The 26,548-nt window shown below is 53.3% G+C and overlaps 8 protein-coding genes across 8 annotated transcripts; 6 read left to right on the forward strand and 2 right to left on the reverse strand.

Annotated features, from left to right (window-relative positions):
• Positions 1-249: 249 nt before the first annotated feature.
• Positions 250-3,180, forward strand: AB675_6807 (Beta-hexosaminidase; the record flags this gene model as incomplete). Its single annotated transcript, XM_018147126.1, has 4 exons — positions 250-296; positions 352-470; positions 522-3,022; positions 3,079-3,180. The coding sequence occupies 4 exons, from the start codon at positions 250-252 to the stop codon at positions 3,178-3,180; spliced, it is 2,769 nt and encodes a 922-aa protein (XP_018003431.1).
• Positions 3,181-6,200: 3,020 nt separating this feature from the next.
• Positions 6,201-8,009, forward strand: AB675_6808 (Protein pacG; the record flags this gene model as incomplete). The annotated part of the gene is made up of 3 exons (XM_018147127.1): positions 6,201-6,355; positions 6,405-7,349; positions 7,397-8,009. 3 exons carry the CDS (start codon positions 6,201-6,203, stop codon positions 8,007-8,009), a joined length of 1,713 nt encoding a protein of 570 aa, XP_018003383.1.
• Positions 8,010-9,733: 1,724 nt separating this feature from the next.
• Positions 9,734-10,261, forward strand: AB675_6809 (uncharacterized protein; the record flags this gene model as incomplete). The annotated part of the gene is made up of 1 exon (XM_018147128.1): positions 9,734-10,261. One exon carries the CDS (start codon positions 9,734-9,736, stop codon positions 10,259-10,261), a length of 528 nt encoding a protein of 175 aa, XP_018003582.1.
• A 673-nt stretch (positions 10,262-10,934) lies between these two features.
• AB675_6810 (Ribulose-phosphate 3-epimerase) lies at positions 10,935-11,768 on the forward strand (the record flags this gene model as incomplete). Its single annotated transcript, XM_018147130.1, has 3 exons — positions 10,935-11,116; positions 11,194-11,443; positions 11,493-11,768. The coding sequence occupies 3 exons, from the start codon at positions 10,935-10,937 to the stop codon at positions 11,766-11,768; spliced, it is 708 nt and encodes a 235-aa protein (XP_018003378.1).
• Positions 11,769-14,076: 2,308 nt separating this feature from the next.
• Positions 14,077-19,748, reverse strand: AB675_6811 (Tripeptidyl aminopeptidase; the record flags this gene model as incomplete). The annotated part of the gene is made up of 6 exons (XM_018147131.1): positions 14,077-15,620; positions 15,749-15,825; positions 15,875-16,261; positions 17,608-18,969; positions 19,028-19,346; positions 19,661-19,748. The coding sequence occupies 6 exons, from the start codon at positions 19,746-19,748 to the stop codon at positions 14,077-14,079; spliced, it is 3,777 nt and encodes a 1,258-aa protein (XP_018003406.1).
• Positions 19,749-21,875: 2,127 nt separating this feature from the next.
• Positions 21,876-22,870, forward strand: AB675_6812 (Complex I intermediate-associated protein 30, mitochondrial; the record flags this gene model as incomplete). The annotated part of the gene is made up of 3 exons (XM_018147132.1): positions 21,876-21,960; positions 22,009-22,327; positions 22,405-22,870. 3 exons carry the CDS (start codon positions 21,876-21,878, stop codon positions 22,868-22,870), a joined length of 870 nt encoding a protein of 289 aa, XP_018003113.1.
• A 72-nt stretch (positions 22,871-22,942) lies between these two features.
• AB675_6813 (Phosphoribosylaminoimidazole-succinocarboxamide synthase) lies at positions 22,943-23,913 on the reverse strand (the record flags this gene model as incomplete). The annotated part of the gene is made up of 3 exons (XM_018147133.1): positions 22,943-23,320; positions 23,377-23,715; positions 23,770-23,913. The coding sequence occupies 3 exons, from the start codon at positions 23,911-23,913 to the stop codon at positions 22,943-22,945; spliced, it is 861 nt and encodes a 286-aa protein (XP_018003535.1).
• A 320-nt stretch (positions 23,914-24,233) lies between these two features.
• On the forward strand, positions 24,234-26,526 carry AB675_6814 (Anaphase-promoting complex subunit 5; the record flags this gene model as incomplete). The annotated part of the gene is made up of 3 exons (XM_018147134.1): positions 24,234-24,400; positions 24,451-25,448; positions 25,529-26,526. The coding sequence occupies 3 exons, from the start codon at positions 24,234-24,236 to the stop codon at positions 26,524-26,526; spliced, it is 2,163 nt and encodes a 720-aa protein (XP_018003527.1).
• Between the last annotated feature and the right edge of the window lie 22 nt (positions 26,527-26,548).

Raw genomic sequence — 26,548 nt, forward strand, 5'->3', positions numbered from 1 at the left:
CTGTTACATCCAGGCACTTGGTTATCGTTGCAGCCACTTTCTGTAACAGCATCGCCGCTTTCGCTCCCGCCTTTGCATTCGCTGTAACGGTAGTAGTGACGCGATACACCAAAAGTATGTCCGTTCGTTTCCTCCGGCCGAGCCATTCGCGCACGGGTTGGAGTTGAGAGCTCCTCTGCCCGAGATCCACCCCCTCATTCACGTGAGATACGGAGACGAAGCCTTGTCCATACCTCTCCTGGGGCCTCAATGGCCGCCACGAATGGTGATGGGCCGGCAGTATGGGACGAAGCAAGGTAAGCCTTCGTCTGGCATTAGTCTGATGCACAGCTGACCTCCGGGATCGCATAGACAGCTGGGACAGCTGTTTATGATGGGCTTTGAGGGTACCGAGATCTCGGATCAAGTCCGGACCCTCATCGAACAATACCATGTTGGCTCAATTCTTTTGACCGCCAAAAACCTCAAATGTCGGTGTCTTGATGAACGTCACTGACCAGCGTGCTAACATGCAGCTGCAGCCGCGGCGCAGACTACTCAGCTGGTCCTGGACCTGCAGCAGATTGCTCACGATGCTGGTCATCCGGTGCCGTTGCTCATTGCTATTGACCAAGAAAACGGCGGTGTCAACAGCCTCTACGATGAGATTTATATTCGCCAATTTCCTAGTGCCATGGGCATGGCTGCCGCCGGCTCGAAGAAGCTCGCAAAAGACATCGCCCGAGCGACGGCACAGGAGTTGGGGTCTTGCGGTATCAATTACATCCTGGGGCCTGTACTCGACGTCTTGACAAATGCCAGGAACCAGCCGCTGGGCGTGCGCTCGATCGGCGACGATCCCCTTGAGGTTTCGGCGTATGGTGTTGCCATGATGGCAGGTTATCAGGAAGCCGGCTTGGCAACATGCGGCAAGCACTTTCCTTCCTATGGTAACCTTGAATTTTTCGGCCCTCCCACAGATGTGCCTACCATAACAGAGTCACTGGAGAGTCTGAGCCAGAGCGCTCTTGTGCCCTTTCGAAATGCTATTGCGGGTGGCATAGACAGTATGATGGTTGGAGGCGTTGCGATGTCATCCTCAGGCGTCAATGTCATGCATGCCTGCCTGTCAGAGCAAATTGTCCGAGATCTTCTGCGCAATGAGATGCGGTTCGAAGGCGTGGTAATATCAGAATGTCTCGAAATGGAAGCTTTGAGTCGCAACATAGGCATAAGCGGCGGGACTGTTATGGCTTTCCAGGCAGGCTGCGATCTCATACTAACGTGCCGATCACTTTCGGTGCAGGAAGAGGCCATCAATGGCCTCAAAGCCGGACTCGACAACGGAAACATCGAGCGATTCCGAATTCAGGAATCCCTGAACAGGATCCTTACCATGAAGAATTGTACTTCATGGGAAAGAGCATTCGCGCCTCTTGGTGTCGAAAACCTCACAAGACTGCAGCCATTACACACCAACCTCTCCACGGCTGCTTATAACAAGTCTATCACTATCGTAAGGGATCAAAAACGATATCTGCCCCTGTCTCGAACCATACAACCAGAGGAAGAATTGTTACTACTCACACCATTGGTCAAACCACTTCCGGCTTCTGCCAATGCACGTCTGCACCAAGACTCGGCTGAGTTGTCAGTCTCAGATCCAGGTTTCTCATGGGACCCGAACGCATCCGTCATGAGTGGAGAGAGGGTGTTTAGAGAATTTGGGAGAGCTTTCGCCAGACAAAGGAACGGCAAAGTATCGCATACATCATATACCGCGAATGGCTTGAGACCGCTTCACGAGACGCTACTGAACAGGGCCGCTGCTGTGATCGTTGTGACAGCGGATTCCGGCCGCAACAAGTATCAGAACGGCTTCGCAAAGCATGTATCGATGATGTGCAAGCTATCACTTGGCTCCATCGGACAAATGAAAGAGAAGCCTTGCATCGTCATCGCAGTCTCGTCGCCCTTCGACTTCGCAGCAGACACGAGTATCGGGACATATGTATGCACCTATGACTTTACAGAAACGGCGCTACAAGCCGCGGTCAAAGTGGTCTACGGTGAAATATCAGCGACGGGCATGCTGCCCGGCTCCCTGGGTCACAAGCACCAGTCCAAGCCAACTCGGCAGCAGTGGCTCGTGGAGAATTTCAAAGAGGAGCGGGACGCAGTCGCACTTGACACTTTGCTGAGAGAATCTGCTAGAGATAAGGGCAGATCGGCACAGCTACTCCAGAATGCCACTTCAAACACGTTCCTGTTGCGAAATCCATCTGTCGACGAAGCGCATTTTGTTGTTCGAAACAGCACCACGAAGCAGCTGTTTGGTTTCTGCGCCACTTATTACTCTCGAGCAAGCAAGACTGGACACATCGCTGCAATCGTGGTAGATCCTGGACGTCGGAGACTGTCCATTGGTCATTCACTGCATGACAGAGCTATTCGTGCCCTTCTCCAGAACGAGGGCATTGAGAAGTTCCAGCTGGGCACGAATTTACCAAACGTCTTCCTCGGCATCCCCAAAGGAGACGTCGCTGAGTACAAAGTCCTGCGACAGTGGTTTGCAAAGCTTGGCTGGAACGTGTCACTGTCTACAACAGTCTGCTCGATGAGTATTGATGATTTGGCGACATGGGCACCCCCTGAAGGACTTGGCAAAGCCCTGTCGAGTGCTGACACTAAGTTCGACCAGGTCTCCGGCGCAGAATACGCAGGTCCCATCAGTGACCTCTTGAAACGCAGTCGACATTCTGATCTGGTCGACATGTACAAGATGGCCTTGGACAACAAGGAGTCCAGTAGCATCATTCGCGCGAAGCGTGCGAGCGATGGGTCTGTGGTGGGCACGCTCCTGATGTTGAAATACGACTCCAGAATTACGAGATATGTGCCGAGCATGGAGAGTGGAATCAGAGGTTGCATATCGGCTCCTGTAATTTCAGCACATGATCGGCACTCCCTATTGCAAGGCCTGGTATTACTTGGTGTTCGCCAATTGAAGCGACAAGGCGCTTCTGCTGTCGTCTTCGACAAGGTAAGATACTCATACTGCACGCTGATGGTCCAAGCATTTGCTAAGAAATCGTACAGGTGAACGAAGATGGGGCACTCAAGTATTTGTATGAGCTCGGATTCCAGGTCGTACACACCTTTGATGAATTGAATGCTGATCCCCAGCACTGGACTGGGTGATCCCAGGAGCGATGGACGAAAGCAACATACCTTTCTTGACCCATCTGTGGGTTGGCTACATGCCAGCAGCTATGCTCATGACCCCAGAGTGTTTCACCTGAGCAGTCGATCATACTAGCACGGGCCGCAAACCACGCACTCGAATGCCGACCGAGGAGGTCTGGTGAACGAAACACGAGGTTGTGGAGTCAAGAGTTTTGTGCGACCCCAGACATCTGCGGGAGCAAGAGCAATTCGGCAAATGAAGGACCATGGCCACCATTTCGGCTCGAATGCAGTGTCCGTTTAAAGATAACCCTTGTCCTCGTGGTGGAATCCGCTCGGGAAGCAGTCTCAGAGCGTTGAGCATGTGACGTTGAGCAGACCTGACTCCCTCACCGTGGTCAATCCCCTTGCCCGATCAGTTGAGCGGTACGCTCGAGTCATGATAGCACTACGATGGTGGCCATCAGACTGTTCTGCCGGTTAGCTACCGATGGCGTACCTAAGTCCGGAGCTCGTGCTTACCCGAGTGCATGCCAGGGCGAAGTCTGATGGCAATCAGTGCAGCACGGGGAATTCGGGCATTCGAATGGTCAACGGGTCTGGAGTGAGACGGCTCGGTTGATCTATGGACCGGAAATTCATCTGACGCACGAGGCCAATATCCGTGTGCGCCATATGCTAAAGTCGCTGATGTTAGACCACAGCCAGACCTCAGGGGCCGGATATTGGACGCGGCGTGCCGCGCTACCTCGCGTCAAATATAGACCTCTGGCGAGCGAATTTGCATTGCAGGCGAAGTGAAATGTCTGAAGAAGTGGCGCTCGAACCAACGAAAGTGCACAGCATGGGCAACAAGGCCCCGAATTTTCCAAAACAGTATATTGCCCCGTGGAAAAGAGGGTCCCGCGCCCCGTCATCCCCGTCAAGCCTCGGGAACTACAGGATACAATAATGGTGCCTGGGCACAACACTTACCGCGTAGCTCGCTCGTAAAGAATTGCGTGCGTGCGTTGCGTTCGAACCACGACAAGCACCCCGTCTCATGTTTGAGCAGTGCTGTCGATCAGTGCAGGGTGGTGCCTGGCTAGATAACAACGTCGTGGCTTGACAGTAGCAACGACGAGTGGTACGTACCATTGAATCCGGATAGCTACAGTGTTGAGTCGAATCGCTTATGATGGCCTGGTGGAGATTCGATCTCCGTGCGGTTAGAGTACGAAGCGCGAAGGTCTTCGAGAAGACTTGTCATATGCATGGAAGCTCCTGGTATGCATGCGAAGAAGCCGCTTAGAGGATCCCCCGCAGAAGTGGCAGTGGACGAGAGGTCAGCGGCGCATCCAAAGCGGTTACGCGCAGACCGCCATGGCTTGAGCAATGGGGGTGGATGACTTAGGCCGCAGGTTTAGCGTAACGGATGATTTTCGCAGGCCAACATTTGGAAGAGATCAATTGTGGTCCTGATAAGTGTGCTCACACCGCTACCTGCCTAGGCTCTCCGCCGCAATGATGGCATCTGTTTCGACGCCTCTAAGCTCTAAAGTCCGCACACAATCAGCTGTATAATATCAGCATTGGGAGTTTTAGCATTCGGGAAAGTGACCAGCGACGTGCCTCGGCGATCATTGAGTTGGCTCGGGATGCCCTGAGCGAAAATGCTTGTTGCTTTTTGTGCAAGCCGTTGCGCAGACACCGACTACCAGATTCAACACAGCGGTTTGCGATTGCTGCTGATCTGATCGTGAAACTTGCGCCAGTGTGCGATTTGGCGCTGAGTTTGCACTGGTTTGGCTGGCGGCTCGACATGCCCAAGAGGGTAACGATGGACCTGCATTCAAGAGAAATGATGCCTAAGAAAGCTGTCTTTCAAACCACGTACTTCTTTCGCCCCCAGAGGCAAGACGTCATTTTGCCGCCTGTCGGATATGTCGAGGGATCATCTTGCGATTCCTAGCACCCTCAGATCACAGTTCCGATCTGGATCGAGCATGCAACACCAAGAACTCGTTGCAGCAGCCATTTATCTTGCCTGGAGCTCGCCAGTAAGTGCTGTGCAGAGTGCGAAATCATTGCAAACCTGCACCACAACCGTGCTCCGTGCTCTCATGACTCGATACGCAACAGACCGCCATCAGTGAGATCAGATCGTGACGAGAACTGAACACTGGGCTTCTGAACCGCGGCTTGTTGGGAGCATCCAAGCGTAGTCCAAGAACTGAGCCTTTGCCGGGGGGCAACTGGCAAGGACCACCGGCCAACAAGGTCGGGGATGTCATTGGAGCTGCCGTCGGAGTGGCTGGAGCTCTACATTCTAGCAGTCTTCTAGAAGAAAATCTGCCTAAACTTAGGAGGGACTAGGCTATCTCGCGCGGCCGTAGGCGATGCCCCTCCTGGAATCCTTGTCGAAGCCTGCAGTGAAATGGAACTTCCTTACCCAGCTTAGTCGGTCACTGGCCACTCAGCAATAGTCTTGTTTTATTCCTGTTGCTGTTATTCACGAAGTATAGCAGTAGTCTTGTCGGCCATCACTCTTCCTCTCCTCCGTTCTTCACTCTCCTACACCTCTCCTCGGTGTCAAGCTCAATCCTCGACCTGTCACTATACTTTCGGCGCCTTACGTACAGCAGTCCTGCACAGCATATACTTTGTTGTGTTTCTTCGGTGTCGCCGGTAGATCCACCAGATCAAGTGGCCCCGCGTTCAGCCTGGGTTCCCCTGCCATCTGACTGGCTCGCATCTAGCACCAGTCAACTTGCTTTGTGTTCCTGGGACTTTTGAGCACGTTCTATACTGCGCAACACTGTCTCATATTCTCCTGCCTATACTTGGGCGGCGGTGTAGACGCGTGCTATCGCCTCGACTGCTGGAGATAGTGCGTATGCTTACTCGGGACATGGCCTCCGGTTGAGAGCTGGACACGTCCTATACTTCTCCGCACTCGTCCAAACCTCGAGTTCCAGTTCCGTGGCGCAACAACCGCCGACGTCCACCGCAATCCAAACTCCCGCTGCTCCTGCTCCACGTGGATGGCTCTCGTCATGGAAGGTTACGACCCGTTAGCGATGCCTTATGGCAACAGTCCCATGCCGTTCCCGGCAGGTGGGATGCAAAATCTAGACTACATGAGTGTGCCATCTGCGATGGATCCCATGCAAGATCAATACTCGAACTTCGACTCGGAGCCGTATATGAGGTAGGTCACCGGCGCAGCAGTCGCATGGCGTTTTCTGACATACTTGTAGTGATGATATGGGGTTTGGGCCCTCCTCAAGTCTTCAGCCGTCGCAAATGATGAAGCAGCGTTTCAACAGCTTCGAAGATCCGTTCGCAGACGGCACGTTATCGCAATTTGAACCCACGGCAGGAGAAGAAGGAGCTGGCATCGATCGTGACAGCAAGTACCTCAGCTTTTCAATGCCACAATACCATTTCACACTGCTGGACGATTCGTTTCGAAGGTCGTCTATCAACATCAACGCGCAATTGCATGGCATGTTCTTCCTCGCCGAGTCACAATGGCCTGCCACTCCAGATGCGCCCCCGCCTCCACCAGAGCTGACTTGCTACCGGAGAAATTTATTCCAAATAACTGGATCAATTACTCTCCCACGAAATCTGCGGTACGTCTTCACGGATGACGGATCTCGGATACCCATATACGAGCTCGAACTCGTGGTGTCGGCCACTGAGTCCGTCGAGGGCAATCAGGTGAAGATAATCTCGGTTCCATGGAAGACTCCGACCGGCGGTGAGACTTCGAAACCCGAGGATAAAGTCGAGCGAGAGCCTCCTGGAATTCCCCTTGATAAAATGACCGGTCAAGATCTCGATACTGATTTCACGACCTTCCCTATCGGATGGAAACGGTTGCAGTTCCGTATAGCGACTGCGAATAATGGGAGGAGAAAGGAACTGCAGCAGCACTTTGTTTTGCATCTGAAGATTATGGCATCATTATCGACTGGCGGCAAAATACCAATCGCCGAGTCCCACTCTGGCGCCATCATCGTTCGAGGCAGAAGCCCTCGCAATTTTGCTGCACGCAAAGACCTGCCTTTGAGTAGCAGTTCCACATCTCGGAAACATATTACTTCTGGGCCACGAAACTCGTCTACATCAGTTCCGCCAGGCACGTCGGCCTCCAAGGTTAAAGCACCACCCGAAGAAGTACCACAGATGGCGTTGAAGTACGATAGCAGGATGTCACAGTCGTCGAGCCGCTGCATACACCAAGTTTCACAACGGCCATGAATCCGCCTGGAATACCATCATCGCTGAGTCCCGACGGAACGACGCCGAACCCCTATGCCTTCACCTTCACCGCCGGCATGGGATCGAATGGGCCGGAAAGCTTGCATTTCAGCAGTGACGACGAAGGGGGCAGCCCATACGTACAGCAGCCACAACCACAATCGCGGTCAAGACAGTCCTCTGCCAAGCCACCCACCTCAAACCCGCTACCGTCTCCTGATATCCTGCATTCCGTCAAGCCAAGAGCTCACACTCTGGCGAACGTGAGCCCAACGAGTGTTCCACCCGAGATGCCTACGCAGCGACCTCGACTTCATTCACACCATACATCTATGACGGTGGCATCGGTCTCGTCCAATCCTCATCGACCGGACTTACTGCACCGGAAATCAGGTCCATTACCTAGTCCCGGCGGCGAGAGCGTCGATCAGCTTTACGAGTATTTCCCGCTTCCCTTGGACGACTGGCAGCCGAGTGTCGACGCGGTTTTCAGGCCTCATGTTGTTCATCATGAGCTCCCATATCCACCTGATTCTCGTTCTCCCGTGCAAGGTCGTGGCAGCACCAGCAAGCGATACTTTTCAGAAGTTGCATAGCGAAGCATCAAAAGTTTTATATACAATGACTCTCCAGGCCGAGCTGTGTTCCAGCAGTGGCCCACGTATATTGGAGGCATGTCCACGCACAGAGGAGCCAGCGCTCTATTGTATACAGATACCCCACGCACGATTGACTCCCAAACTTTTGGCTAGTGATACAGCTCTCGCGCAACGCAATGGTTGAGCTCAGGATTATCAGTCCGGTAAATTGTGAACTTTGCGAGGTTTAGAGGATCCGTGACATGAATCGCGAATAGAGCAAGCGACCGTATCGAGGTGCAAACTGGGCTGCGCGATTGGCAGAAGGTCATTTGAGCATGTCTGCTCCGTGCTTTTCGAGGCAAGTCCAGCCTCGTCTTTATATCCCAGTTCTGCGACGCTCGTGGCCGTGTTTTTGTTAGGACCATGGAGCTATCGTACCCGACATCCCTGAAGCGGTTCCTGCTTCCCCGCTCGATGCGAGGCTGACAGTCAACTTATGTGCTTGTCCATGATCGCGTCATTCTACGAAGCAGCGACGTCAGAGCCGGCAGTATGTGAATCGCCGATTGGCAGCAAAATGACAAATTGACCATGAGCTGGGCGTTATCTTCTGAAAACATGGTACTTTTGGAGCTACCCGCTGCTCGGCACACGCACGCCGAAAGACTCTTATCTCGTCCACGCACCAACGGTCCGCCTCCGCCGGAACTTGACCTAAAGGCTATCGATTTGACAATAGCCCGAAATATCCGCGATTGAGCGGTCGGAGGGCGCCGAAAGCTAATCGACGAATCATTTCCCTGGTAGCTGCATGTGATCTCAAAATCATGCCGCTCGACATCATCAATTGTGGTGATCCATTCGAAGACAGAGGCACTGGGCAGTACTTTATGCTGGGGATTTTGCTTCCTCTTTATATTCCGCTTGTCAGACCGCTAATGTGTCGGCGTAGCCGTACTATTTACAGTCACGAAGTCTAACAAATGCTACAGGTCATGGCGGTCAAGCCAGACGCCGAGGTTTCGCTACCCAGAGCTTGCATTCGAAGACATCAGCCAATACCTCAAGATAATTGCAACAATTGACAGTGGGAAGTCATCCGAGTGGTTGCCTTGTTTCTACCTCCGCCCTTGAACATGAACTCAAAACCACGTTCGCAGCTCCAAGGTACCGGAACCGGTTGAGCCTGGACCTGTAGGCCCCACCGTCACGCGGATGTCGACGGTTGGTATTGATCAGCAATAGCATGTAGCAAAGATGAGGGACTGTCCGGGTACCTGAAGAGTGTGAACACGGGCAACATCCTCTCATCCGGCATATATGCGTGGTGTCGCGGTCTGCTCCTGATCCTTAATTGACCATTACATCTCTCTGATCTTTCCATACCTTGTATCACCACTTAATTCTTTGAGCACAGCAGCGCGAGCGCCAGGAAGTATTCATAACGTACATAAGAGGTACACGATTGGGAAGTCAACCAAAAGTACGACCCTCAACGCCACAGCTTCGCCACCGAATGAACCTTCGCAAACTTCAGCACTCGCTAGCTTACTTCGCGGCCATAGATGCCTCCCAAATCCGGGTCCAGCCGTACGGGTTCGGCAGCAAAGAAGAACAGCAGCACTGTATTTGAGGATTATAGTATCGATCTGGAGTCTGCTTGTGGCTGCTGCTGCGCATTTGACTGCGAACGCCGATGTGGCTGTCACCAACCAGGCACACTCGCGTCCGAACAAGCCATGGGAACAGCGCCTCGAAATATTGGCCAGCTAGTCACCAACTTAGCTCACACCGCGTCATACGGCTGCGATGGGCTCGCAGTAGGTGGCAATAGCTACGAAGCAAAGAGCTTTGCCGATTTGACGCAGGCCAACCTGATTCAGCATAACTCATTGTCTCCTCCCGCGCTCACCTGGTTTGAGAAATTTCGCCAGTTCGACAAGCAGCCATCAAGCGCTCATGAGGAGGAGTTCGGACTCGATGTGGACGCTGTTGCGCCCATCGAAGAGGACTTCATCCCGGGGCTCGAATCCGGTGAAGGTCTTTTGGAAGACTCTGTTCAAGTCGTGCCTGACATTACGAGCGACCGCAAGTCAAGCATCAACAACTGGGACCACTCTTTCAATCGGTCTAGTCCAAGCGCGAGCGTCCTCTTGAGAGAGGTCGGCACGAGTCTGAATCATCATCACTTCACACGCGGGCCATTGCCTCTGCTACCGCTTCGCACTCCCCATCACTGCTTGTGTGACGATCGCACGCACGATTGATTAACGACATCTTTACAACAGTCTCCTGTTGTCATGCGATGGCACCTTTCCAGCGTCCTTACAGCACGAACTCCGACAGCAGCGTTTCGCACATGTACAACCATTCATTCATTTTGACGCAAGCGATCTCCAGCAATTATATCCTACGTGATTTTGGGTCTGGATGTCTGAACATTTATATTTCGAGCATTTCGTAGGCAGAGATACTAGCCTAGACTCCAGGATTGGGGGAGGATGTCTCTCTTTCAGAAGTCCGACAGCAATGAATCAATTTGGATACTCTTCGCATTCTGGTGACCTGTCTTGTCAGCCGGTCTAGAAAGCAGCCCTGAAGATGCCGCTGATCTCCAACCCCTAAGGTGACACCCCACCTTACCCCACGATTCCGGCGAACATTGCAGAACACATCTTGACATGTTGCTCTCAAACGTATGTTGGGTAAACTAATCCTCCCTATCTGATCGTCATTCCTCTTTTCTTGCTGGCCCTGCTGTTTTGAGAACAGAGGATTGCCTGCTCCGGGCGAACCGTTGTCGCCGAAATTGCTCAATATCCAACGCCGTCCGAACATCCTAATTCTGACATTTCCGCGTGGCATCTTTGCTCGTATTCGAGCGTGTCTAGTGGAACTGGTCCCGCGTAGTCCTCTCCCCTATCGTTGCACGTCCTCACAATGCCACCGCCGACGATAATAGCACCTTCAATCCTCTCCGCCGACTTTGCAGCACTCGGTCCGGAATGCGCCCGTACGATCAAAGAGTACAATGCCGACTGGCTACACGTCGACATCATGGACGGTCACTTCGTACCAAACATCACATTCGGCGCACCCGTCTCTCAGCCATCCGCAAGCACGTTGAGCGACCTTCACAGCCCGCGCGGAAAGGCGATAGACTGAAACACGGTGCATTCGACTGCCATATGATGATCAGCGAACCACATCGCTGGGCAAAGACATTCAGGGACGCCGGCTGCGATCTATACTGCTTCCACTGGGAGGCGGCGCAGGGGAGTGCGGCGGATGAGCCGGGTGAAGAGACAGGCAAGAAGACCAGTCCGAAGGAGTTGGTGCGGTATGTGCACGAGCTTGGTATGCAGTGTGGTGTAGCGATAAAACCTAAGACGAAGGCGGACGTGCTGTGGGATTTGTTGGATGCTCAGGACGAGAAGGAGAGGCCAGACGTGAGGCTGTGAATGCTGTGCTTGAGTGCGGTTGCTGACAATGCTACAGATGGTCCTCGTGATGACAGTCGAGCCGGGCTTCGGCGGGCAAAAGTTCATGGCGGACATGATGCCCAAGGTACAAGAGATAAGGAAACGATATCCAGATCTGAACATCGAGGTCGACGGAGGGCTGAGCACAAGCACGATAGGTACAGCAGCAGAGGCTGGCGCAAATGTCATTGTTGCCGGCAGTGCTGTCTTCGGGGCAAAAGATCCAAAAGAGGTGGTCAGTGTACTGAGGGAAACGGTAGAGAAGGCCGGGTTTGTGCAGGGTCGATTATGAGTTACGACGAAGACCGCCCTCGCTGAGATGATGTGTAACGACGACTTTACAGGAATGAGGCACTTATCCCAGCTCGCTGGATGTGGTACATCAACCCTGGGGCGCTCTACATAGGCAGATCACTGCCCTCCTAGCTCACGACAACTCAACACGCCTTCTTCAAGCCGATCTGCTTCATGTCTGAGTCCACCGCTTACAGACACGAAGGAGCTCTGTTGCCCTCAGCTAGTCAACGACAAGCGTTGAGCGTACCTTCCTTTCAAGGCGGAAGGCATGTGCGATGTTGTAGGGAACAATGTTCCTTCCGTATGGTGAGACGCCGCGGCTGCCATCCACTCTGATCATATTCCAGGCAACGTGGTTCCTTCCAAGTCAACGCCTGCACCTTGCTTTTCTTTTTGCTTCTCGAGCAACTCATCATTCCGCAAGCTTTTACCTCCTACACGCATGACACCCAGTTCCTCAAGCTCTCATGTTCATGACAGTGCTTTAGTCACGACTATGGCTATGGTTCGATCACCATTGATTCTCTTGCCCTTTCCTCAAAACGCAGTGTATCGCTGAGGTCGGCACAATCTTGCTTTTCACTCTCCTACAAAGCGGCCAAACACGGTGGCTTTTCCAACGCACCGTTTCCGGTCACTCCTAGACTTCGAGAAGTCCTTCCTTCGATAAGACCAACGACGACTGCCAAACGGGCCATGGCCCACCGGATAAGAGAAGCATTCAACAAGCCAGAGCGGAAATCCAGGTCAAGAATACTGCCAGACAAAAGGTACGGTCCATCCCAAGCCCACAAGAACATCTCGAAGACTCCCTACCTCATCCATGGGATCTGGTAGCACTATACTGCACCCAACACACAACCACCCAACGATCCAGTTGTCCTTGCGACCGGGAGTACACCATGGAACCCAAGTCATTCTTGCCCGTCGCCCGCTGCACTGGACCTGATGATGCCTCTCCGCCCACGGCAAGGATCAGGCTGAATGGGAAGGCGCCGCAGAACAGACCTCTGCCTCAACAAACACTCCGCTGCTCGTTCTGAACACAGGGGGCATGAGTGGCTTGTTGTGGATCACAGAAAGTTGTATGACATACCTCTGCTCTGACAATCACTCGGAAGATGGGTGCTCTTGTTGGGATCGCTGAGAGGTGTCGCTGCTAGAGCCGGTGTGTAGGCCGCCAGCCTCGGTAACTCGAATTGTATGAGGAGTGAAGTGTGTGTGCTCGCCAACTGCCACTTCTGCGTATTGTTCCCCGATACCTCTCGCAACGGCACCTATGAGATGGCCCCGAACTCTCCGACCTCCATACTTTTGCGGACAGCTGACTGCTTGAGCATACCCCTAGCGCGTCCGTCGACCCTCGAGGCAAAATGCATCTGACTTCAGCGATAAGTTGTCACGACATCTTGACATGGAACATGGACGCCTCCTCCAGATAATTGCTGCGGCACCGCCTCATCGCAAGGTCCTTTGATACCTTGTGAGTCCGAATTGGTATGTCATAACGCAAGGCCCACCGGTTCTGCTTGGTCACGAATCCGTCGGAATCTGAAAGCAGTTTACCATTTCTTGCGAGCCGGAGCGCTGTAGGTTGTGGTAGAAGCAAAGCAGAAGACTGCTCTCGGGAGCCGTCACGCTGCTCAGACCATCGTGTCATCGAGACCACTTACGTCTTGTGGGGCTGCCCCAGGCTTTGGGCCAAGCCTCGGTCTCACGACTCATCGATATTTCGTGCACGGTAGGCTTGGAAGTCGCATCCATGCTGGAGAAGTTCAGCAAGACGATAATGCTGACTTCAGGTCATTCGTGTCGATCCACGTTGTAGAAGCTGCAGACGCAGGGACGTCTGAGCTCACACCACCCCTCGACTCAGAGACCAGTGTGATCGCCCTGCAACGAAGCAGACCAGAACCTTGACTTGCTTGGAAGCTGCAAGCGGTTTTACAAAGAAAGGTAATGCAAAGTGCAACAGAAGTTCTTCAAAAGTTCAGACTAGGTATATGCTAAACATAGGCTAGCCAACGTTGAAGAATAGGCTAGGCAATTGCTAGCCAGCGTTGAACATTAGGCTAGATACAGGCTAGCTAACGTTGAGTTGAGTACCAAAGGGACAGGCTTCACATTGCAGGAGCTTCCCAACCTGTACTTAATTAGACAGTGATGGGTGCACTCAGAGCAGACAAGCGGCTGCTCTCATTGCTGTGTCATCAGCTAATATGGCCAGGACACTACTGGCATTCCTGAGGAACTGGCAGACTGATACAAGTGGTACTGAAAAGGAAGTGCCAGATCGCATCCTGCTACAGTAGCACCAGGCAGATCATGCCGACAACGACCGCTGTACTTGCAGATGCTGTCCTTAATGCCACTCCGAGAGATTCTGCTGTAGAATTCCCCTGCGCCTCGCCAGTGCTGGTGGGACTGCTGGTCGGCTCGATCGGCGTGCACGAGACAGACGGCACCGCCCTTGCAGAAGTCGAGGCCCTCTTGCGTAGCATGTCCAAGGCATTCCGCTTCGCTTCCATGAGCATGGGAGGGTAGTCTACAGCCTCGACCCTCCGGTGAAATCTCTGACTCGCCGCCTCCAGCACTGCAATCTCTTCGAGTTCCTCAGGAGAACGCTTCGCCAGGGATCCAGACCCCGGCGATCTCAAGTCCTCAAAGGGCAGGATATTTGGCTGCGCAATAGTAGAGACATCAGGCAGCTCGCCCGTCTGAAAGTAAGACTTGACTTTGGCGTTGACTTCGAGCGAGGGGTCTGCGCTCGAGCAATGCCCGGTCCCAGTATGCTGGAGCACGGCGCTGCCCAAGAATCCGTGGCTGCTGTTCTGTGCGGAGACAAGGGGCGTGACGGGATCATAGGGTCCGTTGACGAAGAGGATTGGCGTACGTGTCTCAATGTTCTCAAACGGACCTTTGTACTGTTCTTTGGCGGCGACTTGCCAGGTTGCGCAGGCTTGAATGATACCCAGCAGGGACTCGTAGCCGTATTTGCTGTACTGCTGATACAACTCCTGGTAGGAGCGAAAGGTATCGCCATCCACGGTGCCGAAGTCAAGGGACGCGTCGCCACACGTGATGGCTGAGAGCACGGCTGATTTCGGATCATCTGCTAACGTAGGGTCGAAAGGCGCTGGGCTGGGCGTCTGACGTTTCTCGGCGTTCGACAGCAATGGAGCCTGGCTGTTGTAAAGAGCCGCAAGCCCTGCTGCCGACTCCGCCCATACGCTGCGGCCAGATTTGGTGATGTCGCCCAGGACGGCGCCGATGTCCTGGTAGGTCAGCACACTCTCGGAATCCGTGGCATTGAGTGTTATGCCCTGGTCTCGGATCGTGTTGTAGAAGCCGAGGATCTGGTCTAACAGGTCTTGGCCGCTTTTTCCTTCCTCTGCCAGCGCGCAGATCTCTGGGCCAGCCTCCGCGCAAGATATGAAGAAGTATTCGATGGCCGCGTCGAAGTTGGCAACTGCTTCCGCTCCCAGACCGATGTAGTAGTCTGTAGGATTGATATTGCCGTCCAGCACGATGCGGTCGACCTTCTCGGGAAACATGAAAGCAATTGTTGAACCGAGGAGCGTGCCGTAGCTAAAGCCCCAATAGCGGATCAGGCCATCCTCGCCCAGAGCTTCGGCTATCGCATTGACATCTCGTGCTACGAAAGCAGTACCAATGAGTTCTCCAAGCTGTTCGTACGTGCCGCTCGCACAACTCTTGCCGGTGGCTAAGTTATTTTCGTACTGAGCCTCGAACCATTCGTCTGTGTCTGGGATGATCGATATTGGTGGGATGTAGGAAGGTGCAACGAAGTCCGATTCAGAGGGATCTGTTGAGTTTTGGCCGACATCTGCGTTCGTGGTCAGTCTTAGAGTGGTGGTTCAGGTCAGAGGAAAGAGCGTATGCGTTCGCTGCGATTGGAGGCTGTCCGTTTGGAGATGTGTTCAACTTGTCAAAGTTCAAAGAAACAAAACTTACCAGGACATAGATAAGGAATATTCAGGCCAACTCCACGTGGGTCAAAAGAAACATAATGGAAGTCATGTCCAGTGTCGCTTTTCGAAGCGTCAGCAACATTTGTGTCCGCAATATGGCACAACTTACTTCGCCAGCCCTCCACCACCACCTTTTACGAATTGGGCAATGCCGCTCGATCCAGGGCCACCCGGATTGAATATGATAGACCTGTTTCGTGGATTGGGATCTGATGCTGGCAAACGAACGAGTGGTAGTGGTAATGTGCCAGCATTCGGATCAGTCCAGTCGAGAGGAACATCCAGCAATGCACATTCGAGTCGCGGCTCGTCCTCTGTCCCGCAGGCCTCCCATGTGATAGCCTTTTCGGACGGCGGCGGTGAGCCTGATGCTGGAGCGTAACCTGAAGGACATATTTGCGCGCCTGCGAAGGATAGGAAAAGGACAAGCGAGAGTCCAGAAAGCGTGTGAATAGTCATATCACCTGAGCGGAACGGCAGTTTGAATATAGTGGTGCTGTAATAGATGTCAAAGTCGCTTGGGCTTCGTCATTGCAATGAACGCTCCCGGAGTAGCCCTCAACATAAGTACGGCCGTCGTTGCCGCCACTTCGGCGACCGATGCTGCCAAGACGAACTATTTCCTTCAGGTCAACTTACCTCCTGTAGCTTCCTGCTCAAAGGCGCACCAGCATACACTGGCAAGCGAGGATCGTTGGAAGGAACAAATAAGTCCTCCGTAGCGGAGACTCCTGCGGCCGGGACCTCGATGTGCCGCCATCATGGCTATCTCCGCCCGCGCAGTTGTTTGTATATATAACCAGGAGGAAATGATGGTCTCCCATTCAGTTACTGTGATAGGTCTCGAGTGAACTGCTAGCTACCTCAGCTTGATTGAAGCCCCATGCCAAGGAATCCTTCCGGGGGCAAATTTGCTTTTCTGGCGGAACCTTTTTCGGGCGAGGCCCGTCCTGGCCCCCAGGGCATGACTTGTGGGATGGACGAAGACTGAAGTCCCCCTGACAGTACGACACTATCGGCGCTCTCGGCCGGAACCAGTATGTCTGCCACCATGGACGAAGTATTCTTCCGGACTTCGCCGTCTGAGGAAACTTGAGGCTTCCAGATTTATTGGTACGTTGGTTCCATAGTCAATTCTCGCACCACAACGGCGACAACAATTTTCCGCGCCTCGCACAACTGTGCCTTCGGAACGGACTCGAAGATGGCAGTACGATAGCTATAAGGTGTGTGTAAGAGGCCGGCGAAGAACACGAGTCACATCGTCAGCAGCAGAAGCACGAACAGCAAAAGCCTTTGGGGGAGTTTATTATTTTCTATTGTTTTTGGTAAGTTTATGGATGTTTTCCGAAAAATCATGCGCGAAGTCCTCCTTGGTCCTATCCGTCCCGATCTGCAAGCTCATAGCATGAGAGCGATCTTGGTTGCTTCCGTCCATGATGGAGCTTGCATAGCCGAGATATCGCGCCATCAAGACCTTGAAATATGCCAAATTCTCGGTCGAGACGTCGCAATTGGTATGTGACCAAAAGGAAGACCCCACTGGGAACTTCTGATGCGATGTCGTCTGCACCAGGTCGAAGCTCGTGGCCTCAAGTCTGGGGATAAGAATAAGATTGCTATTGTGTCGTGTGCGCCAGGTTGAAGCGCAAAAAGGCCTCAACGCTGGGGATAAGAATAAGATTGTGACTGTGTCGTGTGCGCCAGGTCGAAGCGCAAAAAGGCCTCAACGCTGGGGATAAGAATAAGATCGATATCAGCTCTGCGCCAACTCTAGTCCACCATGAACGCCAGACTCCAGAGCATGACTACTGTTGGTGGTCATGGGGTCCACGAGGATACTCGTTGTAAGGAGGATAGCGTGGGGGAGGTGGAGGAGGACCGCCGTACTGAGCAGCACCAGTGTAACCGGGATCAGCGTAACCACCTTCGCCTTGACGGATATCTCCGGGCGGAGCGTGTACTGGACCACCCTGATAGCCGTGATAGTAGCCGCCGCCGTATTGCGAGACGGGACCTTCGAAGTGGGGACGATACGCATCAGGACTGCCATGATGATAGCCCGGACCATAGTCGAAGGGGTCGTAGCGAGGTGGACTCATCATCATAGGAGGCGTGGGGTCGTGGGTGCTTGGAGCAGTGACAGAGTTGTTGTGATGATTGTTATCGGCCAAGCGCTCTTGAAGTGCAGCACTAGCAGCTGGAGAGATCTGGAATTTCGGACGAGGTGGAGGAGACTGGAAGTTGTCATCGCCACGTCGCCAGCCAGGAGATTGATAGTTGTCGTCACCACGACGCCAGCCAGGAGAGTGAACATTGGTCTCTCGACGCCATCCACCGCTACCAATGCGACGCTGGGAAGGAGGCGTGGTCGGAAAGCGGTTGCCAGGAGGGCTCTCGAAAGCCATGCGCTGGTTGCGACGAGCAGTGTATTCCTTGGGCTCAATACGAAGCTTATTGTTTTTGATCCACATCTCCGTCTGGTAAGCGGTGTCTGCATCAGCAGGAGAGGAGAACTCGACAAAAGCGAAGCAGTTGAGAGCGCCACCGGGATAGGTCTTGCGGACCAGGTTGATGTTCTCGACAACTCCGAAACGCGCGAAAGCAGTATGGACATCGGTGTCGGTGCAATCCTCGGGAAGGTTGCCGACGTAGATACTCTTTGAGTCGGTGTTGTTCCGAGCTGGACCAAGGCTGGTGTAGATCTCCGAGCCAGCACCACCAATGCGTCTCTTTGGCTCAAGACCCGCAGCGAGCTGAATGCGATAGTTGGGACTGAACTCGTGGAGACGACGCAGAGCATCGCGGCAGTCCAAGAAGAAAGCGAATCGGACATACTGACCCCGAGGAAGAGAAGTCGGACGGCCTGGGATCATATCGGTAGACATGATGGTCTCGATCTCGCCGAAGCGGGACAGGACATCGCGGGCTTCGTGTTCGGAGACGTTGCCACCATTATCCATGAGTGTGATGATAACGGCTCGATCGCCCTTAGACTGCTCCAATCTGATCTGACGACCATCGATCATTGTGTAGTTGCCAGTGCGAAGAGCGTCTCTTGCAGCAGCGGGGTCCTCGTACTGAATGACAGCATAGGGATTCTGATGTTTGTCGTACTTGACCGAGACATAGCATTTGCCATAGGTATCGAAAGCGCGGTGAACGTGTTGAGCAAGCTGATCGGGAGGGAGGTGATTGGATAGGCTGCAGAGAAAGAAGTCGTTAGTCAGAGATTATCAGCTGAGCAGTCGCCAGCACTTACTTCGCACAAAAGATTGCAGCTTCCGGAGGCAGTTGACCTTGAGCGTTGTATTCGTTGATCTCATTGCCACGATCAGCGCGAGGGTGGAAGTGCTGGACGTTGCCGGTGGTGTCGATGGACTGATCGCCTTGAAGGACCACGGCGTTGGACTGGCTCGGCTCAGCATTGGATGTTGCGGCGTTTGTGAAGACGTCATCGTTCAACATTGCACCCGAACGCAAGGTATCGGCGCTCTTGCTCTTAGACATGCTGGTTAGCTTTGGACCTGGACGGATGGTCTCGGAGGAGTCGTCAGAGTCGCTGAAGTATTCAGTCTCGTCTGCGATGTAGAGAGTTAGCTTTTGATGACGAATGACAGTATGAAGAGCATGAGTATGGTTGTGGAGGATAGGACTGAGAGCGTGGCAGATCGATGATAGATATAGCCATCAATGTGCGGCTAGTGACTCATCCGGGCATGACGCAAGACTTCATTGTCGAAGTGAAGTTGAGATGAGACTCGTGAAACGCCACCTCGCGCTATTCAACTGAAGTTGAATACAATCGCGCAGTGTAGGCGGATAGTGCAGTGTTTGAAAGACTCGAAGTCGAACCTCTTCTGCCATTGACGCGAGGAGAAATCGTGTTGCTTACCTTCCTGATGAATTGGCGCTCCCTGTCGATCACGGTCTTCAGAGATCGAGAGACCGCCGACGGCGTCTGCGACGTCGTTAGCTTCCATTCTGTCGGGCCGTTGCTCGCTTGAGTCTGTCTTGTTTGCGCAAGAGAGGAGTGATGGGTTGGGGCAGATGAAGGAAGAGAAGTGTAGGATGAGATAGGATGGAAGGAAAGAAGAAATGTGAAATGGGGCAGATCAACTTATATAGTTGACCAACGAAAGTGAATAAATGGCGTCCCAGCAACAGTCATTCAAGCTTCTGTGCAACTTACCTGTGAATGGCTAGGCTTGGATCAAATTGAAGGCTGTTTGTAGACTGGGTCTTTGATCAGTCATCCAACGACTCATACCACACAGAGTACACTGCTTCTCATGCCTTCAAGGAGTTCTGTTAAAGTCCTTGGATGAATGCGCCAGAACACGTCGCATTAGTGAAGCAGCTCAGGCAATGACTCTTGCTGCACATCGAGTCTTGAGACCCGCGGACCAGGTCACACGAGGCCACCAAAAGGTTTCGGCGGGCGATCATATTGTGCCATTGCCAGCATTGAGCTCCATAAGGGGTGTTCAGAAGCCAACGCGGACCGACACATGCGCATCATCCAGCCGTCTTCCAACACTAAGCTGCCATGACTGTGAGAAGCTCCATCGAAGCGTTGTGAGCATCAGACAAGTCCTCGCTGAGACACCTCCAAGCCTGGAGCTAGTGCGAATGTGTTGTCGCCTCGCACAGGAACGATGAGGCGGAGGGACTGTTTCGACATAGACGCATCGTCTTCGAGTACAGCTGAGGATCCGACAGAACGAAACACTGGCACTCACCGACAAAAGGTTGCTGTATACACGCGAGAGAGGCTCGGGCTCTTCTAAAACACGTCGATGCGCAAGACGAGTGTTATCGGTTGTCTTTTGATCGGAGTGCTGGACGCGGGCTTGCGCGGTCGCCTCTGTCAGCTCTCTGCCGTGTTCTGGGCGGCAGCTAGAGTGACCCAGGTCGGCGGGAGTTGTCATTTGGCGCGTCTGCTACCGAGAAGTCAGTTGTGCTTGCGACGGATGAATTCGGGCGTCGCCATGAGCGTCACGCCTCGACGTTGCGGCAAGCTCGAAGCATGATCTCGTGGCTTTGCTGAATGTCCGACGCAGTGCACATACCTGAATTGCTGTGTCTTTCAACAAGATGTTCAAGTGGTTCTTATTGAAGGTCATATGGGAAATTGCAGGCTATTTGAAGTTGTTGCTTCAACTTCTACCACGCTAACGCCATTAGGAAAGGACTGGGTGAGGCAACGTTGCCTGAGCAGTGACATCTTAGCAGTGACGTAAGGTGACAAACAGACCAAGCAAGCATGTGTTTGTGTGATGCTGCTGTAGGTGAGAACAGCAGAGGATCTCTGGCTTTGCAAGGGCATGGTACTGTGGTCCACATTGACCCCTGAGTCGACGAGAAAATCCTCGAGGACGATAGCCGCTGGCTCCCAAGAGTGGTCATGGTCGACATTACCAGCTGCTCCATGAGTTCATCGCATATCAGCTCTGGCGGGCTTCATACATGTGTCAAACCATGCTTGAGACTCGGAAGCTTCCCATCCATTCAGAATGACCACGAGAATGGATCATGGGACATCGTCGCTGGCGTATTGAGCATACTTGAGTGCCAGAGGCGATACACATTGGCCGGTTAACGATACATCCTATAAGAATACTGCGAGAGCCCAAGGCTCGCCATCATCACTGGTCTGTGGCGGGTACAAGTACTGGAGATAGTCGTTGGCAGCGAAGGACTTGGGCGGGCATTGTTGAGGCTCCTTGATGGACTAAGCGGTGGACATCTACTCAGGGCGGGTTGGGCGTCTCAGTATGATAACAATAGTCAGGTAGAGGTACATGTACGAGCATGCACAGGCTATGCACTGGGAAAGAGAAGGAGAGTGGGAAAGATGCAAAGCCCAGGCGTTGATATAAGCTCATAGCATACATTATACTAGCGCCGGAGCTGCTCCGCCGAGGGGACTTAAATATGGGTCTAATGCCGAAGACGTCAAGAGCGCAAGCATCACAAGCAACAGTCGTAGACAGGGAGATGGGATTATTGTTACCGCTGCTCGCCGTTGCAAAGGTCCTCATGCACTTCCCGAGCTTCTTGTCTTAGATCCGCGGAGGAGAAGAGTGCTTCGATATCCACTCGCCGTCATGTTCACGCCCACGCTGCGCCGTTGCGCGGCTCCTGGGTTCTGGAAGAAGACTGCGGACCGTATCGCGCAACAAACCCAGTTTGGTGAGTGTCAACCGTCTTTGTTAGTTTCTGATGCTCATATGTGACCAGCGATAAACCTCGAAGGCCTGTCGCTGCCAATCAAGCCTCTACCAATCCTCGACTTCGCAGATCCGGAAACTTCGACGTGGATGAAGACCATGACAGACAAGCAAGTAGGCGGCATCTCGACAGCGAATGTGAAGCATGTGCCGGCGGATGTGTCTAGCAATCCGAACACACCAGCACATATGCTGTTCGAGGGTAACATATCCACGAAGCTGCCCGCTGATCGGCCTGATGTTCTGAAGACAGGCTTTGCAGCGTGGCGGAACCAGGACTTGGGAAATACGCTCTTCGGTGAGCTGTTCTGGAATGTGGACTCATACATGTACATGGCGTTAAGAGTGAAAAGTGACGGGCGGAACTACTTCGTGAACATTCAGACGGATTCCATAGTTGACACAGACATCCACCAACATCGACTCTACACAAGAGAGCACCAGGCTCGAACGGGCCTGGAGATCCTGGACGCTGGGAGACTGTGCTTATCAAATGGCATGAGTTCGTGCGGACGAACCTGGGCGTTATCACAGAGCCACAGTCCGAGATGTTGCGCCAGAAAATTAAGAGTGTGGGAATCGGAATGACAGATCGGTCACCTGGTCCATATAAGCTCGCCATTGCTGGTATCTGGGCCACGAACCTCAATGAGCGAGGGCAAGTAGATGGACGCACAGGGTGGCAGCACTGTGACACCGGCAGCGCACGTCTACACGAGGTGACCGAGGAGAGGCTGACTCAGAAACTAGAAGAACGGGCCAAACTTCCAAAGGAGCGCCTGACTTTCCGGGACCGCATCCCACCAGCCTTCGGCAATGCAGGCACGAGGGTGTCACGCGCGAAGCGTGCAGACGACAAAGACACAGAATGAGCCAATGTAATAATGGATCGCCTGAAAGGTGCCGTTTTCGATCGAAGCCTCTGCCTCTTCAAAGCTGGCATCCTACGATGTGCGCAAAGCCTCCTCCAGCGACTTGCCTGTGAGCATCTTGAATGCCTCCTGGTACTTCTCCGAGGTCCGCTGCACGACATCCTCAGGCATCGAAACGCCATCTTTGCCCTTCAGACCTTCCTTGGTCAACCAGTCTCGCAAGAATTGCTTGTCAAAGCTATCTTGGCCTTTTCCGACCACGTACGACGCCGCTGGCCAGAACCTGGAACTGTCAGGCGTCAACACTTCGTCGATCAGCACGACCTCGTCAGTCTCCTCGTCCAAGCCGAACTCGAACTTGGTATCTGCAATGATAATGCCCTTCGTCTTGGCATAGTCTCGAGCTACCTGGTATATCTGAATGGCTAGATCCTCGATTCGCTTGGCGTACTTTTGGCCGACAATTCCAGCTGCCTGTTCGATCGAGATGTTCTCGTCGTGCTGACCAATTCAGCCTTGGTGCTCGGGGTATATAGAGGTTCAGGGAATTGGTCGGACTCCTGCAAGCCTTGTGGCAAGTTCTTGCCGTTGACTTCGCCTGTCTTTTGATAGGAGGACCAGGCTGAGCCGGTAATATAACCTCGAACGATGGCCTCGATTGGGAAGACCTTGAGCTTTCTGACCACCATCGACCTGGGAGCGATCTGAGCAGCCACGTCACCTGGAATGCCGGATGGTATTGGTGTGGACAGCAGATGTGTTCTGAGGGATGGGATCTGCGACGTGAGATAGCTGAACCAGAACTTGCTGATGGACGTCAGAATGGCGCCCTTCTGTGGCACGCCCTGCAGGAAAGTCAGTCTACGGCAGGACCTCAACACGACCACGCCTTGACTCACGTTGCTCATGATCACATCATAAGCTGATATGCGATCTGTTGCTACAAATAGAAGGCTGTTCGCATCAATCTCGTATAGTTCGCGGACCTTGCCAGAAGCGATCAGCGGCAAGTAGCCTTTCAGATCGAAGTTGGTCTGCGCCATGGTGGATTTCGCTAGAGAAGTATGAATTGCATCTCGTGTGCACATGAAGATATATGGGATGTTGAGTAATAAAAGTTCGAAGCATAGCCAGTGAGGCAATTGCGCTGCACGGGCAGCCCTAGTCATTCTCCGGCGGCCTATTTTACGTGAAGGCGACACGTCAACCGGCTGTCACGTCGACTCGGGCTCACGCGCTTGAAATGTGACATGTGAGACTGACAGTATCAATCGAGCGTATGTCGACCCCTAGCGACGCGTAGTCCGCAGAAAGCTGTCGATTGACAATTTCACCGTGCTCAAATGGCTCGGCTCGACACGCAATGGCGCGTTACCTGACTCCATCAAAGGTAGGACTACTAGTCCTGGTCGTCTTGTACGCCAGCGAAGAAGTGCCAACATCGGAAAGCATTGCAGTCCTCGACTTCATCATCACATACATCTCTCCTAAAGCTCGTTCGGCGAAGCGCGGAAGTGATGACAATCTTCAGTATGCCTTGCCCATTTCGGCATTCGAGAAGGCGCTGGCCCCACTCGCAGCGATCATGCCCGGGCGGTCGATGTACGATCGATTCCTGAAGCGTCTTTGGGCGATCGACTGCGCACATTCGCTCGACGGTCTTATGGAGGCGCTACCAACATTGCTGCGCAAATCGAGAGCCAGATTGTGCACGAGAGGGAGGTGGGCATAGCAGCAGAGGAGCAAACGGCGCGAATCATTCGGACTTCACCATTAGGAGCCTTCATCAGGAGATGCCATCTCGAGTACACTAGGATGCAATTTCAGGATGCGACGGCCCTGTGGCAACAACTCATCGTTTACCGTGCTCAAAGTCGGCAGCAGTACGAGCGAAGGAACCCGCCAAGCCAGTCTCACCCGCTCGACAGCAACCTCACTGCATTTGGCATCGATGCCTCCCACGACTTGGTCCGAATAATGTACGGTCAAACATTGAGCAGTACAGGCAAGGCTGAACTGTACAGTCTGTACGATGTGAAAGCGTTGCTCGAATTCCAGGTATCAGAAATGCAATCGAGCGGGTCGCGTATGCCGGAGGATATGCGGCAGAAACTGACGGAAATGTCAGAGGACGGTTCTACGTTGCCGTTGACGCACTACCTCACTTTCCTTGACTCCTGGCGCGCGGGTGACTACACGTCCGCCTTCGACAATCTGCATCGCTACTTTGACTACACCATGCAAAGTCGAGATCGGTCTTTCTATCAGTATGCGTTGTTGAACCTGGCGATCTTGCAAGCCGACTTCGGCTGCGCGTCAGAAGCAATACCTGCTATGCAGGAAGCCATCGCGACTGCTCGAGAGAACAAGGATACGACTTGCTTAAACTTTTGCATGAGCTGGCTGTATCATTTCGGTCGCACTTTCCCGTCCGACATGAAAGTCATTCAGGACAGCGGAATCCTCGGCAATGAAACCGAGGGCCTGGCTTTCCTCAAATCCAGGGCGAAGGATGCCGAAATGTGGAGCTTGCTCAGCACTTCTCTACTGTCTGAAGCCAAGCTGGGCCTGCAGCATGGTGAGAGTCTTGCTGGCGTCTTCGAGAACATCACCAAAGCAGCCACATCAGTGTTACTAAGACCACGATCAACGTTGCAGGTTCGACGCTACTCATTCGTGCATCTGCGTTCTCCCGCCTCGGTCTCGGCAGTCTCGCCTGGTCGAACAGCGAAACGTTCCTCAGCTGCTGTGCTCCACACGCACCAGTCGAAGACGTGCTGAAATGCATCTGCCGTGTCGCTGGCTTTCTCGCGCAGCGAGGCCGGTATAGCGCTGTTACAGAAACATTACAGAGTGTGCCGAAAGCAACGCTCCGCATACTCAAGTATCAGAACTATCTGCAATTCTACTCAAGTCTACTCAAGCTGCGCCTTCTCATCCGACACAACGACCTCGACACTGCTCGTCGCATTGCGACGCAGCTGCAAGGTCAAGACCCACCTGATATCGAGAACTCCTTCTTCCTCGCCTTCAGCCAAATCGAGCTTTCGATGGCGGAAGGCAACCTCAGCAAAGCGCTTGAAATCGTTGAGGAGACCGCTCAGCGTGCAGTTTCAAACAACAACGACATCATCGTCTACACCCGGCTGCTCAACCTCAAGGCTCGCATCCTTGCGGCGTCGAACAACGCGCTATCTTTATTCTCCATCGTCGTCCGTGCAGCACAGCTTGCTTACCGCTCGCTCTGTCTTCCAGCGCTGTGGGAAGCTATTGGCCTGCTAGCGAATCTTCTCAATGTGCTTGGCGAGCACAATGCGGCCCTCGAGTTGCTCAATGCTATTGTACCGAGAGTGCTCGAGTGTCACGATTGCGAGCTGGCAGCCATCACGTATAGATATCTGGTGGACGCAGAAATTGGACTGGCAGGATTGGAGAAGAGCAACAAAACAAGGCGGAAGGAGTGGGTTAATCGCGCAGTTGATCACCTTGACTCGGCGGGCAAGATGTATGGCTTCGCTGAGGACATGAAGGGGCAGCTGGAGGTTCTGTATCGCAAGTCCATGATTATGAAGTGGCAGGGCGACCTGGTGTTGGCAAACGACGTGGCGAGCAAGTATCTCGAAGTCAAGAAGAAGTTTGGCGAAATGCGTGTATGAATGTCCCATAGAGGAGGCCCAA

The sequence above is a fragment of the Cyphellophora attinorum genome, assembly GCF_001299255.1.
Source record: "Cyphellophora attinorum strain CBS 131958 chromosome Unknown Contig5, whole genome shotgun sequence".
NCBI classification, from domain to species: domain Eukaryota; kingdom Fungi; phylum Ascomycota; class Eurotiomycetes; order Chaetothyriales; family Cyphellophoraceae; genus Cyphellophora; species Cyphellophora attinorum.